The 19,655-nt window shown below is 44.0% G+C and overlaps 1 protein-coding gene across 6 annotated transcripts in view; it reads right to left on the minus strand.

The window, feature by feature from the left end:
* dachd (dachshund d) overlaps window positions 1-19,655 on the minus strand; it is a 144,280-nt gene that overhangs the window by 43,461 nt on the left and 81,164 nt on the right. For 4 of the 6 annotated variants that reach the window (XM_061691543.1, XM_061691539.1, XM_061691542.1 and 1 more), the window contains exon 3: window positions 14,232-14,387. The exons of 1 other annotated variant lie outside the window; for it this stretch is intronic. In XM_061691543.1, the coding sequence (XP_061547527.1) occupies window positions 14,232-14,387 (156 nt within the window). The remainder of the gene's footprint in view (window positions 1-14,231; window positions 14,388-19,655) is intronic. One more of the 6 variants, XM_061691541.1, reaches the window with a different exon arrangement.

Consider the following 19,655-nt stretch of genomic DNA (forward strand, 5'->3'; position numbering starts at 1 on the left):
GGTTACATTTGTTTGATGATCTTAAACAAAGTGGGGAAAGTATGCAAAAATATAAGAATTTGAGAAGGGGGCCAATACTTTTTCATGGCATTGTATATGTTAATGATTCATGATAACACAGCGGACAGACATGAATTTACTACTACAGAAATGAATCGGGGTGGTCGGTTTTCCACTTGAAAATGGCTTCAGTAGTCGTGAAAACCCCAATGAACACAACAACTGCAACGGATGAGCACGACACTGGCGTCTCCCGTATTATCTTCCGACAGGAGAAAGAAAGAAAAACAGGGCGCTGCAGCAAAGTGGAGACAGTGCAGTATAATACAGCAGCGTCCGGAGCACGGCAACAGAGTAAACCAACTTGTGCATGTATACATCCATCCATCCATTTCCTGGACCGCTCATCCTCACGCGGGTCGCGGGCTGCTGGAGCCTATCCCAGCTATCTTCGGGCGGGAGGCAGGCTACACCGTTTTGGAAAGGATCTTTTGTATTACTAAAATGGTTTATTATTATAGATTACATTATCATTACAGTTTATTTAGTTCTCCATTTTAAAAGAAACTATTGTGTCAGCTAGCTATTTGTAGTTATCGATATGACACTGACATGGACACAGGAGTTCAGAACGTTCAGAGAGCTTTTCTCATCCCATTAAAAATAACACTTAAAAAAAGCAGTTCACTGATTGTAAGTTGATCAAAGAAATTCAGTCAAATGCCAATCCCGAGTTCAACCGAGTAAATTAAAAAAAATGAACAACGCGTGCGAACGCAGGTACGTGATAAGAAAGAAAACATTTCTGCTTTGACGAGCTATAGAATAATTGCTTTCCTCCGGAAAGGAGCTGGAGTGAAACATGTGGTCGAAATTATCAGCCAGACAGAGGTGTTTGTCCTTTAAGTGTATTGGGCTAACTTTTATGGGATCATTTAAAATCCCGGCATGCTAATGGCATCCATTCTTTAAAGGGGAAATGGAAAGATCCATCATCTATGTGACAGAGAGGGAAAAAAAAGTTCTTCCTATCTTTGTGTAGGAAATGCAAAACACGTTTTGGCCTTCCAGCGCGTTTCAGTTGTCTGTCTGGCTGCCTGCTGGAAATGTTAACAGACGTTTATTGAGCGCCTTTTTTTTTCTCTAGGTGGAAATGTTGATCAAAGTGAGAGTGTCGTGGTTTACTTAGCTGACTTCAGTCCAAGCAACGTGGGCTCATTTCCCTCTCGGTGACTGAGTGAATGTCAGAGTGAATGTTTGTGTCTGTGGGTTTTGTTTTGTGCAAGGTGGCGGTTATTAGAATCATCTTTATTGTATGTTATGTTAAACTGTTAATGTACAGAATGTTAAAACACACAAGGAATTGGGCTCCCTTCGTTGGAGCTGCTCTCGTACGACAGCAGAGAAGCCGCTACAGTGGCTACGGGGACCGGGACGGATGCCGAATCGTGAAAATACGTGGATAATTGACTCCCATGATAAATGCTTTTTTTTTTTAAACCCACGGAATTCTTGAATACGCGAGGATGAACTGTCAATGTGTGTTGTTTTTTAAACGCAAGTATGCAGGTGTCCACTGTATTGCAAAAAATCCATTTAGGCCATAAGCGCAAAAGTACAGAGTGTCGTTATCAATAAAATGACGGTCTCCACCGAGTGGCCACACATTCGTGACCGGGCATGTTGCGGACTTTTCTCATAATTTTGTTTTTTTCCACTGCTTCTTGTGCAAGGAATAACTGGCTAAAGGAACAATCAAACTCATGAAACTTTTCTCGTTTCTCTGAATAACCCTTGTGATTCTGATCATTCATGTTCTGGAAAAGGATTTGTTATGGGGCAAAAACTCTTTTCTAAAGAAAAAAACTTTCACCCGCCTTCAAACGCGTTTGAGCTGTGTTCTCTGGCTCTTTGCTGCAAATGTTAACGAACAGGGCTCCATAATCAAGCCATATGCTTGCATGTGGCAAATCTCATTACGGTAAATGACCTTTACCAGGCAACGCCAGCGTGGCGGTGCGCCATAACACAGAGCGCAGGAGACAACGGCGGCTCCGGTTAGCGTCTTCAGGCTCGGATGGCAAAAGAGGTTCCCGGGACAAACGGCTCCTCTAATTTGGGGTCCCGCTTTTATATTTGCGTCACGTCACTCCTGATAAATTAGCCGCGTCGGGGGGTGAAAGTGAGCCGGCGATAAGCGACAATGGCGTGCAGAGTGCCGCGGACAGGAGTGCAGAGTGTAAGCAGAGCGCAGATATTAGCAGCAGCTGTTACTGCTGCGGCTGCAATATATTCAAGGCCAATCAATAAAACTCCAGCAGACAGTGACACCCAAGCAGACAGAGGAATCATTTTCATCTGATACTTAGCAAAGGCTCCCCCTTTTAAAAAGATTGCTTTCAGTCAATGACAAGCCGTTGTCATTTGACTAAGGCTGCCCAAATGAAATATATCGACGAGCGTTATCAATCACGGCCCACTCGGCTGTCATATCGCGCGGGCAGGACAATGGACGCCGAGGGGTGGACGGCGGTTCGGGTTTCACGTGGTTATCACGTGGCTAGTTCGTTTTTAATTACACAAATGTGACGTGAGGTCGGCTTTACAGTGCCAACAGTGTCAAAGCAAACTGCCAGCTGTTAAATGTTGCATTGCGTCTGACAATTCGAATCTCCAAATTTGCTGTTTGCTTTAGTTTTTTTAAATATTTTTTTAAATATTAATTTTTTTTTAAATTCCAGAACAGGATTTTTGGTCATAGTTTGGTTGTTGAAAAAAAACAAAACACAAAATCCGAATCAAATGAGGGAGTTAAAAAATGTTGAAATCGCTGAAATTGAAAGGGTCCACATGAAAGCAGGATGTCATCCTCTCCTTTCATGGCAGATTATACATTTGTTCGGCACCAGTTACTCAGTTAGTAGCTACTTAGTTACTCATTATATCCAGTTATCATCCAAAGATTGCAACGTCAATGAATGTTTAAAAAGTGGAGTTTTTATTATTATTAGTGTATCTTTAAAAATAAAAATAAAAATAAAGAACAACATCTGGAGATATAGGGGGTGCTTTGTTTATGATGGTCCCAAAATTCGAGGAATTTGAACGGTGCCCAGTGAACAAGGTTGCGCCATGAGAAAATGAAAATGAAAAAAAAAAAAAAAAAAAAAGAAAATGTCATCACATACCACAAGAAGCCACGCGCAATTACCACCGTGCTGAATGTTTTCATTTGATTTTTGGTATCATTTTTTGTATTTCAGACAAATATTTACTGTAATTATGACTTTATTCCCGTGTTGGTTTGGGGTAGATTACAATTTACGTACAAGTATGGTTTATGTCGCCGACAGAGGCGTCCCGAGGCCAATTTTCAGCCTACCTAAAAACTTCTCAAGCCCTCCACAACATTATTTGGTAGGATGTGTTTATGGTTTATGGTTTATGAGTTTTATTGTCTTAGCCCAACTAAAACCGATCTTCAGCCCCCCTGAAAGAAATAGTGGTTTCCCGAAAGTGGCAACACAATTCGCCTTTTAACGTTCCCAAACTAGGAACAGAACTCCGTTATAAACCGAAGGCCCCCTTGTGCATGTTTTTTGTTGGATTATGATTGGGAATTATGACAACACTGATAGATCATTTAGTTTGTTCACTGCGTTTATTTCCTCACATTGCTGCATTGCCACTGAACTGTAGCAGGATTCAAATATGAATATTGTTATTCCATTTCTTGTTGTTGTTGTACCTGTAATATTATTATTAATTAATATTAACCGCCATGTGCCGCGGTGATCTCTGTTCAGCCTGAAGCTGACCCGCAGATCACTTTTTTTGGGTGGAATCTAGAATAGACTAGACTAGAACAGGTGTGTCCAACTCATTTTTGCCACGGGCCACATTGTAGTCACGGTTTCCCTCAGAGGGCCGTTGACTGTGAAACCACATAAATGTTTAGTCACCCCATAATATTATTACATACACACAACAAATTGATGGATAAGCTAGTTTTGAAATCAGAATTTGTTCAAATATTGTTCAAGTTACCATAAACAGAAAATACTTGCAATGTCTCAACGCTACTATTTATTGTTACTATTTTATGAGAATTTGAGCAATAATCATGCAAGTTGACACAGATGATTTGCTTTCGCGGGCCACATGAAATGACTTGGCGGTCCAGATTTGGCCCCCGGGCCTTGAGTTTGACACCTGTGGACTACAATAAAACATAGCTTCATTGTCACTGTCAAAGTAACAATGGAAATCAGGTAGACATCTCACAGTTTGCAACGTTGAGGTAAAAATCTATTTGGAGTGTAGTTGAGGAATCTAACTGTCACTATTACTCAAATTGCACAGTTACGAGATTTTTCTCCCACGTGGCCCAATTCGAATGAGGGTCACTGCAACATAAAGACAGACAGACAGATTGGATGTATCGTCACCGCGAGCCTGACAAGATCCAAATACGTCGTTCAAAAAAACGAAAAAAAAAAAGCGAATAAACACTACGTGCGCGTAATGCAGCAAATGCGTGTGGCGCATGTAAATGGTTTGTTGTGGTTGATATTTTTAGGATTTATTAGTGTCAAATGTCAATGTTAACAATTTAGTTAATGTAAACACAGTAATATCAGATTCGTAAATAGGGAATAGTAATGTAAATAGTCAATATAGGCACTCAGGTTACGATCACACTGCAGGTCGATTCCAATTTTTTTGCTTGACTTTTTCATGTTAATGTGAATAGTACGATTCAAAGTTTTTCATATCCACTCTTTCATATGTGGATCTAAATAAATCAAATATGTATCCGACCTATACGTCATCAAAAGGCAACAAATGTCGCGATTGTTCGACAAAACAAACATGCCACAAATGCGGATGAAGGAGCAGAAAACAGTCAGTGGCAAAAAGAAGATGCTTTGCGATTGATAAATCGAAGAAAATGTTGTCTGTGGTTGCACAAACTCATTAAAACTGCCACAAACGCGTCATGACGAGACCCACGTGAGGGCGTTTGTTCGAGCTTGTGGACATGCGCAATGTGACGTCACGAACGCATTCCGTGCGGTGTAGAAACCGCCTTTCTTTTTGTAATGTGAAAGACTACATTTAAAACATCGGATTTCACACAAAATCCGGATTGGGCATCATGCCCTGCAGTGTGAAATTGGGGACCTGCAGTGTAAACGCGGTCTGATCGTCTCCTGCAGTTAGTTGACGTGCACAAATAATAAAGGAAAAGAAAAACAAAACTGACCAGTCGAGTTGTCACGCGTCATAAACATTAAAGCTCATTCCTCATTAATTGGATAGATTAATTTGGAGAGCCACGATGCGGGGGCGATGCGTCCGCGCCGCTGTCCGACGCCTCCCCGCCCCTCCCCACTCTTCTTCTCTGTCAGCTCGAATTTAGCGGCGCAAGGGGCTGACCTTTGCGAAGTGAAGAGATCAACACAATTTGAAAAGACAATGTCACTTGGTGTAAATGTGATACGCGTAATAAACGACATTCAACCTTTCGGGAGCGATTCGCAGGTTTCCGGGCTATAATGCGGAGCGTGATTGCGTTGGCCATGTAAAGCAGTTTACAAAGTAGACGCGGCGACTCATTTGCGCTGTGAAATCACGGACGCGCCCGTGCTTAGTAGGGAACATGAGCACGTCAGAGTAACATTACGCCACACGCAAATGTAATGACGATACGGCGATTACGGCGACACGACGACCCCACGAAGGTGAAAGAGCAAAAACGCAAATGGCTGCCAAAACTGTCAGCCATTCTTCCTTACAACAAAATAGAAGAGCACATCCTGCATCCCCAATTTTACAATCATTTACAGATTGTGCACATTGAGAATGTCAGGGTCTTAATCATTCCCAACACATTTCAGCAAAGCATAATTCCCAAACCCTTTCAGCTCATGACCATCACTAAAACACTAAACTCCTTGAAGGCCAAACTTCCCACAATATATGACATATTGCCCGAACATCAACATATGCTTAACAACTTTATTAGACCTAGTTTCATCAAAAACAACAAGTGCTTTAATGTGGACTCTTTCAATTTCAGTGAGCTCTCAACGTTTGACCATTTTGAACAGGAAGGAAGAATTTCAAACTGGATTCCCCTTTTTATACGCACATTTTAGCAGAAGAAATGAATCGAGCATAACATTCAACCACTGAAACATTTTTTTGCTTGTAAGGAATCCAAGTAAACAGCCAGAATTTGACACGTTAAAGAAAAAAAGAATAACAAGTGACATTAAGTAGAAGTGTAATACAGTATGTAATGCATCTTAACATCATGACAGGAATACACATCAGGTGCATTTCTTTGCATTTTGTGGATGACAGATTTGATTTGTGTGGATTGCAGTTTAAGAAGAAAAAGTTGAGCACAGCAGTCTAGTGTGAGTCCATTCTTAAAACAAACACTCGCATCGTCAACTTTTTTTGCAGCCGCCCCTCCAGCGCTGCTCGATATGATAACGTTTAATCGATCCCCCGTCTTACTGTAATTTTATTTCTGCAGTTGTCGTGGCAGCGTTGTTGTTTTTTTTGTTTTTTTTTGAGGGCGTCATGCGTATTCAACGACGGCGGACGCTGGAGGAATCGGAACGAGGACATCCAACTTCATTAAAGAGGAGAAGTGATTATCAGGTTTATCTGTTGAAATGTCTATTAAAACGTGTGACTTATCTGTCGACGGCTCCCGCGAGGCTCGCCGGCCTAATGGAGAGATGGCGAGGGCCTCGCCCCAAGAGAGAGAGCCACCGAGCTCTTTGCCCGTCTTGCTGTCTTCACCTGACAACACCTTGCCACCCTTCTCCTCCTGCACCTTTTTGAACGGCTTCTACCGCCGCCGTCGCCGCAGCACAAAACAGCGCTTTGACGCATAAATCAGACAAATAATGTGCCCCCACCACCAAGTAGCTCTTGTTCATGAAATGAATTCCATTCAGCCCATGGCTACAATCTCGTCGCTCTGGAGAGCTTCCCCGCGACAAAAGGCTCCCGCAAGAGAGCTACACAAGAAGATGGATGAAGTTGCCCCCAGACACTCATATCAGGTCAGCGTGCGCTTTATCCCCTAATGGTTAACGTTCGGATCGAGTAGAGATGGGGGGGTAGATACCAGATCTCAGCCCGAGGGCCATCGTTCCGTCTAGCAGGAGCAACAAGGAAGCGTTCGCCACCGTGCGCCGTCCGGGCGCTGGCCCACATTCCGAGAGCAGCCACCAGCTTCCCGCAGCGGCCAGCAGGTCGGAGCCGCTTCGGATGTGTCTTCCGCCCGGAGAGCGTTATTATTAGAAAGGACATAAACACACTCATTAAATCGCAGGAGCGGAGCTGAGGCTGACAGCCGGCGCAGAGAGTGTGACCAAAGCGATCGCTGTCAAAAGTGCGGGCGGCGCCGCATGCGGCCTCGTCCGCGGGCACGCACAACACCACGCATGCCGTGCCACCGGGGCTTGAAATCTGCCTCAAATGAAGCTTTAAAACCAATTCCCACATTTCTCTTTACAGGTGCCAATTATGCATTGCACTGTGGGCTTCATTTGAATCATACAATAATGAATGTAATTTATTTGAACACTTCTTTAAATTTGGTCTTAATAGTTGGCGATTTATTTATATTGAATACTTTTATCTAGCGTACATGAAATTCTGTTGTTGTCATGTATCACATTTTTAATACATTTATTTAGCTGTATTCAGTCATTTGTATTTTTTTATTTTACTTTATTCTTACCGGAAATACTGTACATAAAAAACACTTTTTTTGTCTAAAAAGATCAACTTCTATATTATCAAAGCATTGCGCTGATGTTACGTTGAAATGGAAACAGATTTTGTGGCAATACTTAAAACGCTAACCAGGCTATTTAGTTTTACGTGTCTTTCTTTACGGGAGAATTGTTAAGAAAACAAGATGCCTGTCGTACCAATTTGCTTTCCAGAAGGCAACAATGAGTCACTGTCTGAGTCTGATGCACACTTTTCTTCGCAAACAGAAAAGCCATGATAATAGTTTGGTCAAGTCTTGGCCATCGTGAAGAAGACCTCATCGAGCGTTTCCATCAGACCACAATGTCGCATACACGCACGCTCATTCATAAACACTGCTCGCCTAATATCTTATTTAGCATTCGGACGCAAATTGACTGGCTGATGTGATCCAAAGTGCTATCCAGCAGAGCGGTAAACATTGGGCTAATTAGCGCTCGCTCTGGGCGACTCTGCGGCGTCACCAAGCGCGGACCCCATATCGGGAGGGGGGCCCGTTATGCATTGATCTCGCAAAATTAAGGCTAACTGCCCCAGATTGCCGTGTCTTGATCTACCTTCTGGACGAGCGGCGCTCGCTAAGCTACGTGCCGTTCGTGGGCCGAACACAATGACTCGCCTTAAATAATTAACGCTTCTCCTTAACGCGCCGTTCCATCTGTGACCGCAGACATGACGACGAGGAGAAAATATGGTTTTAACACGTCAATAACGGCCACGGCAACGAGAATAACCCAATCGATGCGGCTGCAGTGTTTGCAAACTTGACTTATCCACGCCGATATTTGATCTCATCCGTTTCTCCTTCATGCGATGTCATTCTTTATCGAGCGGCCGAGGATGACGGGAACTTTCTAGTTTAGCTTTAGCGTGACTTCTGCCCTCCCCGCCCACCCTCCATTCCTTTATGCTCGGTCTTCATCCTTTCTATTTGAAATTTGCAAGCTGTAGCGTCAGCTTAACCAAAAAGGATTAAGTCCCAAACCCAACAGAGAACACAGATAATGCTCAGTAATTGGTAAAAAATGAAGATGAATGGGACAGCTAGATAAGGACCAATTAGCTGCTGGGAGTGTACAGCTGTGGTCTCCTCACAGAGCGCTCTCAGGGGCCACAGCCCCCCTTTTCTCATGCGCACACACACACACGCGCGCGTGCTAACGTGCAAGCACGAGGGTGGGGCTGCCAGAAATTAGCCTGATGACCCTGGAACGGAGAGAATGATGCGTCCTCCTTGTCTTGCCTACCCCCCCCCCCCACCCCACACACACACCCTAAACTGGCATGCAGGCAACACTCCAGATATGTGGGCAATGCCAACCAAGCAGGCTGTGATTTGGGATATGGAAGTAGGCTAACGGAGTGCTACCAGGAGGCAGATACAGCAGAACCGCTGAGGTCGAACGCGATCTGCTTCAGGATGCTGAGCGAATTAACAAGCAATTTTCCCCGTAGGAAATAATGGAAATTGAATGCATCTGTCCCAGGGTCAAACGGTGTCCATCATAGGATGTTTTAATTCACATTTAAGCATTGCTGATGGTGATACATCCATCCATTTTCTGTACCACTTAATATCACGCGGGTCGCGGGCGTGCTGGAGCTTATCCCAGCTGTCTTCGGGCGAGAGGCGGGGTGCATCCTGATCTCGTCGCCAGCCAATCGCAGGGCACATAGAAACACTCCCATTCACACCTACGGGCAATTTAGAGTCTTCAATCAACCTACCACGCATGCATGTTTTTGGGATGTGGGAGGACACTGGAATACCCGGAGAAACCCCACGCAGGCATGGGGAGAACATGCAAACTCCGCACAGGCCAGGCTGGATTTGAACCCGCAACCTCCAACTGTGAGGAAGATGTCGGTTAAACACAACCTGTTTTTGTTCACCGGTCGAATGAAGAACTCATTTTTCCAACAGGAAAAAATGCAATTTGAATGAATCCATTCTAGGGTCAAACGGTGGCTGTCACAGAACTAACAGGGAAACATTTGAACATTGTTCAATGTCAAACAAGGGTAAAAATGTCAATCGAAAACAGTAACACTGATGACACAGAGACAAATGAGCACATTTGCCTCGGGATTGAACGCAGCATTTTCGGCTTGTTTCTTTTAATCATTATTGCCAACTCGCTCTGCAGTATTGTACTGCGCGGTGAGGTCAGGGACGCGTACGAACCGTTTTTTTGACTTTGAAACAAGTGCCACTTCCTGTCCTATGGTTGTTGTCACTCCTTCCCTCTTTGGTATCACAAAGGACAGACAAAAAGCCCAAGAAAAAGCACTGAGCTGAACCATGTAAGTTTTTGACTGCGTCTGTCTTCCAAAGTATTCATTTTTCATCTTTCAACAGCGCTGACTAAGATGTCAGGTGTGTGAAGTTGAAATTAAGCTTTAAGAACATTTGTTCATACGTCACAACAGGCAATGGCGCTGTCACACAGGTGCGTTAATGTCCCTCTTGGCTGAGTTTTGTATCAAAAAAGAATTTGGTTGTTCTTCTATTTCAGATCTAGTGCGGCTATTTTGCAGGACCGCTGCGTGAAAGAGGCAGGAGCTTATCGTGCCACCAGAAGTCTGCAAATACGTTTTAATGTGGTCAGAGATTTTTGTAAAACGCCATTAGTGTGGAGGGAAATTTGTTTGAGCCTGTTGTGTGCAAGAATATTGTTTTGGACAGTATCGTATATGGACACAGCCTGAGTCTCCAGTGCTCAGAAGTCGATTAGGACGTGGTGCATTTTAGCAGTCTTCTCTCTACTTGTGTTTATTCGGTCGGTGGCATCATCTGGCTGACGACAGTCAGAATTCCCATATCTAATTACGAGCGGGATTTCTGCTCCATTAGAGCCGCGTGGCGACGAGGCGGACGAGCGGCGTGGCGGGCGGCCGGTGGCCGACGGGAAGGCCGGGCGCGGGGGGCGGGAGTGCGGGGCTGAGCGCCGGATGGATGGATTTTGGTGAAATAATAAAGGAGGAGGGCTTGAACATTGTTATCTTTACCTCCCACTCCTCCGACTGAGAAACACTTTATTTTCCTTCCACGCTGGAGAAGAAAGAAAAAAAACAATTCCTTCTCATGGAATTGGCAGGTGTTTGTTAGTGGGCAGCGGACAGTATTTTCTCTCCCAGTAATGAAGGTTGTGGCTGGGGTCAGTGCGCAGAGGAGGGCTGGTGAGGGCGGCGGGGGCTGTTTATCCCCCTCAAGGCCCAACGGCGCACGTGTTTCGCTTGGTCTGTGATCTGTAATTGTGGCATTTCCTGAGAGGCGCAGGAACAATCCACAGCGTGCTCTGGGAGGTCTGCTCCTAACAGGCAATCCCCATGCTCGCCCATAAAAAGAACATTTCTTTGTCGCTCGTCACATATTCCCAACATTCAAAACTATTTCCCCTCTCGCTCAGGATGTTCGCCGAGTTGCTCTCAGAGTGGAACCGGCTGTTTTTCCTTTTCTTATAATTAATAACATTGACGCAAACAGGAAACTCTAATTGAGATGAATATTTAATGCGAGGGAGAAACATTAGGCTGTTCAATTTACATCAACACAAAGACAGCGACGGCCGATCCAAGTCTACGTGTCCTTCACGGGCCGGCTCGGCTTTCGGCCGCCTCACGCAAACACCGGTGGCTAAGAGGTTTACCAGTCAATACTGCCGTGCAGTCCAACTACAGTATATCAACGTAACGGTTGGTCACGTATGATGTAGACATAACCTGCTTCTGAGCTATTGCAGATAGGTAGGTAGGTACTGTCGTTAAGGAGTATATGTAAATATTGTAGGTAGGTAGGTGAGGGTAGGGTAGGGTAGGGTAGGTGGGGAAGGAGGTACTATGGAGTAGGTAGGGAGGGGAGGTAGGATAGGATAGGATAGGATAGGTAGCTGGATTCCTACATTGGTGCAGTAGCTAGCTTTATAGTTAAGGGTAGGGCAGGTACGTAGGAAGGTATAGTAGGGTCGGTAGATAGGTAGGAAGGTAGGGAATTAGTTAGGTAAATAGGTAGATAGGTTAGTAGATGGGTAGTTAGGTACTGTATGTAGGAACAGTTGCTAGGTAAGGTAAGGAGGTTGGTAAGTAAGTCATGGTAAGTATGATATCCTGGTAGATGGGTTAGGGGGGGACCTGCAGGCGGTGGGTAAGTAGGGTAGAGTTTGGTTTGAAATGTACACGAGTGGCGGGTAGAGCCGTGTCGAGAGCGTGGAGCGGAAAAGCTGCATCAGACATTTTCAAAGGTTAGGACACCAGTTGATATTTTGCTGGATTTGCTGGTATTAAATGTAATCCAAGGGTGGGGCCGGATGAAGAAGCGATGCAATAACTCCTGCTGGCCACCCTGTCACAGGCGAGTGCTTGATATAAACACGAGATTGCCGCGACACCCGCTAATCAATATGAGGACGCTTTTCAGTAGCAAACATCATTTGTCTCCGAGAGCATTCCTTTGACCAAACGAAGCATTAATTCAAATCATAAATCTGAACTGATTTAAATTCGCCGAGAGTGAGCGAGAGCAGCGGCGAGATGAGGGGGAGGCTGGCGCCGGGGAGGGGACGGAGGGACGGGTAGAGCGGCCCTGTCGAGCTAATGATTTATTTTCTACATTTCTGCGAGCGAGAGATTTGTCCATACTCACTGACAGGTCACCTTCAAACGCCAGCGGCAGACTGTTCATCACCATGCAGACGAGCACGCGGGCCTCATCGCGGCGGGTAAATATTAAAGGAAAAAGAATCCAATTGATTGTGGATGGGGCCGAGAGGCGTCGTCGCCATATATTTCACTCGCGAGCTAATGCCGGACGCACCTCAGAGCCGCTCCCGCCCTTCGTCGGCGAGAATTACGATTCCGGCGCGCCGTGGCCGGGCTCAAGGTTACCATTTAAATTGTAAAAAGATAAAAGACTTTCTTATTAGCTCCATTGCCGCAGCCTTGCTGTTGGTGTGCACATTTATCTTTATTTCCGTGACCTCGCGCGCTCTTATTCTTTTCCGTCTTTCTTTTTATACACACTCCATTCTCTCGGAGCGATGACCTCACGCTTTATGCATTTCGCATTGTTAAAATCGGCTTGGGGAACACATCCTGTTTTCGTGTGCGGTGTCAAGTGTTACCGGTGAAATGTATTCAGGAGTCGCAGTAAGTGAATCCAAAAGCTTCCATTTAGCAGCCAAAGCTACGGGGAATACATTTGGTTTATAATTCGGAACAGGCTCGCGGATCTGCTCTATTATCGTTCTCTTTAATACACTAAGTGCTTCTGTGTGATATCATGAAAATCCTTCTGCATTTTAGGGCTAATAATTAATTGGAATGGCACATTGCGAAAGGAGGGAAGAAAAAAAAAACAATGCTCTCACACCAATTCAATTAGGCCTTGTTAAAAGGCTGATAGCTTTGGGAAATTGTGTTCACAGATTCACTTAGCCTTCAAGAGTGCTGGGTTTTTTTCCCCCCACTTTCAACACAACAATCTCATATATGTCAGGTGAGGAAAACAAGACCCATCCTGAAAAAGAGTCGCAGTTTGCTCAAATTAGCTAACAGCAATATTTCACGACAGTCTTCCCTTCGTCTATCGCCGTTCACCTATTGCGGATTCAGTGCGTTGCAGATTTGTTTTGTTTTTTATATTCATATCATGCATAATTTGCTATATTGCGGGATTTTGAGTGGATGCGGTAATTTAAAAAAAATGTTTAAGAGTTTAAAAAAGGTGTTTTAAGAGTATAGAAAGTGTTTATAAGTAGTATGGTAGAGGTTAATAGGAGTGTAGGGAAATGAATGAGTCTGGGGAGGTTCATATAGCTTCAAATACATAATAACACATGTCATGTGACCAAACCTAAAAAACAGGATAGCTGACTTCCTGTGTATGCTACGCTACCGAGCATTTTGAGCGAGCAGTTTGATGACATGATCGTTTGAAGCCGAACTTGCTAAAAATGTTGTTTTCTTTATGGCTGGTGTCTTCAGTGGTGTTCTATACATCTATATCATATATTTTTTACAAATATGGTATATGTAAACACGAACAAAGCTGAAACATCGACTATTGTAATCTTTGGGGGTTCTGTGGTGACATCTTGTGTTAAAAAAAGACATCATAGATGTTTAAAGTCTCTACGGTTGCTTCGTCGCCGCCCCCGTCACCATTCGACCGAAGTGGGAGTGCTTTGAGCCCTTTTGCCAAATGCGGAAGTAGGTTGCGCATGTACTGGATTCCTTTCCGTACGCCACTAACATTCTTCGTTCTACGTGAGTCGAGTTCACGGCAAACATATAGCGTTCATATCTGAAGTTTGCACTCGCGAGTGAAACCCAAAAAATTGCCCGAATGTAAAAAAGGTGGGGTCACTCTAATCTCAAGAAACCACTGTACGCCAGTCGTTTCTTCTGAGAATGAGTGTGAGCGTCCTCACCGACGCTGGAGCTGAGGTCTCCGTTCTCACCGTCGGGCCCGTGGTGGTGGTTGGCGTTGGCGTGGTAGGCGCCCATGGCCTCCAGCTTGATCTTCTTGACCTTCATGGCCTCTGCGATGGCCGCGTTGGCAGCCGCCGCCGCCGCCGCCGTCAGACCTTCAACGGGGGGAAAAGAGGACGCGAACAGACTGCTTAGAGAGTGCCACAAGTCCGCCAGGGGGCGCAACAAAACCTGATTGAGCAAATGGATGGAAAAAACGAGGACTTTTGAAAGAGTCGAACAATGAATAATTTCCTCCTCCATAGGGAATAGGCATGTGCGTGCTTTTTCATGTGGTGACAAGAGGATATCTTCACAGCATGCTGTCATGATGATGGTATCATATGATTGTGATGAAGGCTACATCCACCCCGTGGTGCCTTGCCCTCCATATTGAAATATTTGTGCCTTCAAGGAGAAGGCAGGCCGTTATAATAACTACATATGATGTAAGCATTTGTTTGTTTGTTTTACACTGCAGATTGTTTGAGCTATGCTTTGATATCACACTCTCAAATATTCTGACATTAGCTAGTGAGTTATTGGTTCTCATACACATATAAGTTGCTTAGCCAGCTGGCTACAACAAATGCCAACCCCTAAAAATGTGCACTTAAAAACATGTACGTTAGTTTTGTGCTTCAAATAAATGTGAGTTAACTAGTTATAGAAAATCATGTTTTAGCTAGCTAGCTGGCTGCAATGACTGTTCCTTCCAAATAGACAGTAAAAAAAAAACATTACTCGTCAGCTAATGGGCTAACTAGCTTGCTAGCAACTTGAAACCGTAAAAACAGCATACGCTAATGTTTTCTCTCACACCGATTTTAGGTTATGTGATATTGCTTTGACATTTTATAGTGGTTCAAGTCTGTGACAAGAATGTTAAGAAAATTGCCTAATTCTAGCCGGCAAGCAGTTGGTTTAAAAGGTCATTTTATGTATTTTGTTCCATGACAATGGAACGTTTAAACAATCAAGTGCATCTTCGACACCCTACTCAAAATATATTGCTTTAAAAATAACTAAGTGGTGATTGTTTTTACACTTTGTGCAAGTTAAAACTGTATTTATGATATCACAGTTAATAGATGTTTTGTAAATGTGTCTTTACTCGGAAAACAAATTCCGTTGAAATTCAACAATATGGAGGTGGACCAACGGCTCCAGGTTCCACAATACACACAATTATTTTGTGTACCTAAATACGGATTTTCCTCAATAAGTCATCTTCCAATCTTCGATCATAGAGGAGGAGCATGCCCAGACCCCTCAAACAAAATGGACTGGATATGATCTAGTATGTGCGAGATAATAGACACACATATGCCGACCGAGCGCACTGCAGAGATCGTAAAGCATCGGGCTTGTCATTGCGGCACTTTCGGGGCTTCTGGTTGTATCGAACGTGACTTGAAATCTTTATCCATGAGGCCTCTGTTTCCAGCAGCGGGACAAATAGCGCTGAAGCTCTTCCGGGCCCGCGTGTACTGCACGTGCGTTCCCGGGAGATTCCACTGGATTCTCCTCGCCAACAACATCAAAGACAAATAGTTGAGAAAAGACACACACACAAAGAAATATAAAAGGAAAGCGCCTATTAGTGGAATCACTCAGATCCACAATAGAGTATATCACCTGCCCTTTAACTACTTATACTTGATATGCAGCTTTGTCTTTGCCTTTATCACCGCTGCGCTGTCACGCTCAGGAGCGGCCATTAGCACGCACGGGAAGAGGCGGGAATCGAACAGAAGATGCTCTTCTTCTCAGCTGATAGGCAGATGGTAAGAGTCACTCTGCGCATATAATTTAGAGGCTTGTTTGCATCTTAAAATACATCAGGACCATATTGACGCGCCGTGTACATCATGTCAGCGATGGCCCTCTCGTTAGCCGGCGGCTGTTCCATATGCAAAAGGCGTCAGTCGGAAAAAAGTCACAGGCCCATAAGAAGGTGATACTTGTGCACATAATGAATGTGGCCTCTGCCCGGTCTGAAGGTCAGCCTTCATTTGTGTATAATGGCCAAGAGTCAACTGTTTCCCAAATGAGACGTATGCAGAACAGACTGCAGAGTAAATATTGAAATCACCTCGGCGGCTGTTTGTGTGATAAATTCACCGCACAAATCAGGTGCGGGAAACACCTCGCCGTGCCCCCACCCGCAGCTCTGGACGTGCTTTTGGTGTACTGCAGCCTGTGCTTCTTCAACATTTGAGAGTTTTTGTTTTTTGGATTACTAAGAGACAGCAAGTGACAACAAAGCTTTTCTTCCCCACATCCGTCAAAGCCCATGGAGGTCGGCTGGAGCAGTGAAGTTTAGACAATTATTCATTTCTGTTAGTAGTGCACTGAAAGGATTGTGAACAGTCGGCTGCAGGCTGAGGCAATAACCCACCGAAAGAAATTCAGGTTGCGATTTGAGCTCCTCGAATGGAGTTTAGGCAATTGGATGCAAAACTGGCAAGTAGACGATCTTTGTTGAAAAGCTCCTGTTACACACAAAAACTGAGAATGTTCGCGATTTAGCATTGTCCATGTGTCTCGTATCGGTGGTTAACATTTTGTACAATCTGACAAATTGTCAATGAGAATTCATTGAACCACTGGGCCTGGAAATGGGCCAAAAGACCACAAAATGCCAACTTGTACGTAAAGATGTAAATATTTTGAAAGAAATCTGTGCACGGGGGTGGAGTTTTGATGTAGATTTATGTTAGTAGAGGGCACCACTGAAACAATTGTGAACAAACTGTCGGTGGGTTGGCACGTTTCTGAGTTTCTTGAATGACACAATGGCGAAGGCCAATCTTTGTTGCAATGCGGTGCCGACACATTATGACAAAAACTCAACATTCTAAACAATTCAGCTTTGTTCAGCCATCGACTATACATGCTTCCAATTTGGACAAGGTTTCTTTTTGCATTAGGGCTGGAAATTGGCAAAAACAGTTAAAAGAAAAACAAGAGGTTACTGCAAAGGAAAGGACAAAGGATTTATTAGTTGATTTGTTTTTAGAAAGGCAAACTTGTCTTGCCACACTCCACCTAATCTACATGTTACAACAAAAACTTGAATTCTGCATTTTTTTTGTCTGCCTGTTGGTAGCAATGGGTCAAACTTGGTAGCAATCTGACAAATGGCCACAGACAAGTTTGTTTTTGGATAAGCTCTGCAATGGGCAACATGATCTAAAGCTAAAACAAAAAGGTGTGTGTGTGTGTTTGTGTTTATTATTGTGCTTGGTGTCGTGATAAATATGTCAGAATTGTATATTATTTAGACTCACAATTGAGGGAGCGCTTCATTTCCCCCCCCTAACATTCTAGAACAATGTAAACTGGAATGTGTACACCGTTCAGTCATGTTGTACTTGAGTTTTGGTAGTCAACATTGCAAGATCAGAAAATTGACGTTTTCTGTTATTATTAGTTTATCGACCAACGGATTACTCTAAATCTCTGCAGAAGAAGCTATGGAGCCGATGTTTTTGATCGGTGGGCCACGGTATCAAAGGAGGCTCCGCCCACCACTTTGTCTTTGCCTAAACGATTTGCCGCATAAATCTAAAATCTTTATTTTTGCTAAGTGTTTCTTTCCAACAGATCAATTGTCATATTGTCAGACCCCACGGCCCGACGCGACGGGCGTAATGAGGAAGACAAGGAAGTCAATTAAACGGCAGGAAGTCTGAAACGTCAACATTCCACTCGGTCGCTAATCTGCATTCATTACCATGCAAACAAAACAATCCCGCCTCGTATAGTCTCACAAAGTCACCTTTAGATTCAGACGCTGGTATAGAAACAGGTACGAATCATTGGGAGCGCAAAATCAAACCCCCCCAAAAAAAAGCAGAACCCGTCAAAGAATTAATGGAGACTAGCGTGGCAGTGTCACACGGGGAGCACCAAACAGCAAATAACAGAGACAAGGTCTGACGGTAGCCCTCGGAGCAGCTGTCATATTAAATAATAATGAAGGATCTATTAATATGCAAAGGAAGCAGCAGCCGACTGGCTTAACGCTGTCATGCCTCCGCATATTGTCAGGATCTTCATCATTAATTAACATGCTAGCTGCCCCATACCTGCGCCAATGTCAGAACATTCTTACGACAAACACCCCGATGCCTGTGCCCTCTGCAACTAACTCGCATAATTGAATTAAAATCAGATTATCTTCGCATCACTGCACAAAAGAGGAATTCTTCTTTTTAACCAAATTAAAGTTTTGGCTTTGTTAAAGAGTGCACCACGGGCACAAATTAAACCACCTCAACAGATTACGCATGCAGGCGGCAGCACAATAACGACACAAGCGGGAAGAATCTCAGGTGAGCTGCGCCCACTTGAACTGCGCTACATGGCATCACGATACATTTACTATCAATACAGCGCTTGCTAACCTTATGACAAGCCGCCAACTTTAGAGGAGGAGGAGCGAGGCGGCGCAGCAAGCAACACAAAGAAACGAAAATAAAGAACTAGGCGGATCTAAACCGCTTGAAGTGGCGGCGGATTAGGGCGAGCCGCTCTCGACATGCTAATTGTACGTCACAAGGGCAAACTTATTCCGACCGTACAAGTGCACGGGCGGGATGAGCCCGACGGGATTATGAAATAAAAGAAGAACGCGCCGGCAACCAAACCCAAACAAAATATTTTCTGACAGTACACCTCTAACATTGCACAATACTTCGGATTTCAAACTGCAGTCATGTGTGACCGACATCAAAATATTAACGACTGTACAGAGAACCCCCGCTATTCGTGAGACAAACGGACCGAGCTCTACTGCAAATAGTGAAAATCTGCAATCTATTGAGCAGATAAAAAAAAAAGTTTTGGGGTGAAAATGTCTGCCAAAATGAAACTCCTCAACTCATGTCAACAAAGTTCATTGACCCCCCAAGATGCCTCAAAATGGTGGAAAGCACTAGTTTTGTTCAAATGAAACTCCTCAGCCACATGAGTTCTAGGCAGGACAGTGGCAACCAATTGATTGTTCCTCAAATAATCAATCAGTCATTAAGGGTTTTATGAAGATGACAATTTGACCACGGAGAGTATTTTTTTTTTCAATCTTCGTTATTCCCAACCGGGAAAATTCCGGAGGTCGTCTAGCTCCCGGAATGGATAACACACATACTCAAAGCAAAGACTCCAGCGTCACTATCCGCGTTGTCACTTGATAATCAAACTTAGGATACACTGTTTCATTGTTTTGACATTTGACGCAAATTATTAGGCGATGCCCTACATCTTGTCCTCAAATTCAAGGCTTCGTGTTTTATTGTTTTACACACTTTTACACTCGTATGACAGTGAAAAATGCTAAATTGTTAGTACTTAAAACATTGCCTGCACTGATCATCAAA

The sequence above is a fragment of the Phycodurus eques genome, chromosome 12 (assembly GCF_024500275.1).
Source record: "Phycodurus eques isolate BA_2022a chromosome 12, UOR_Pequ_1.1, whole genome shotgun sequence".
Lineage (NCBI taxonomy): Eukaryota > Metazoa > Chordata > Actinopteri > Syngnathiformes > Syngnathidae > Phycodurus > Phycodurus eques.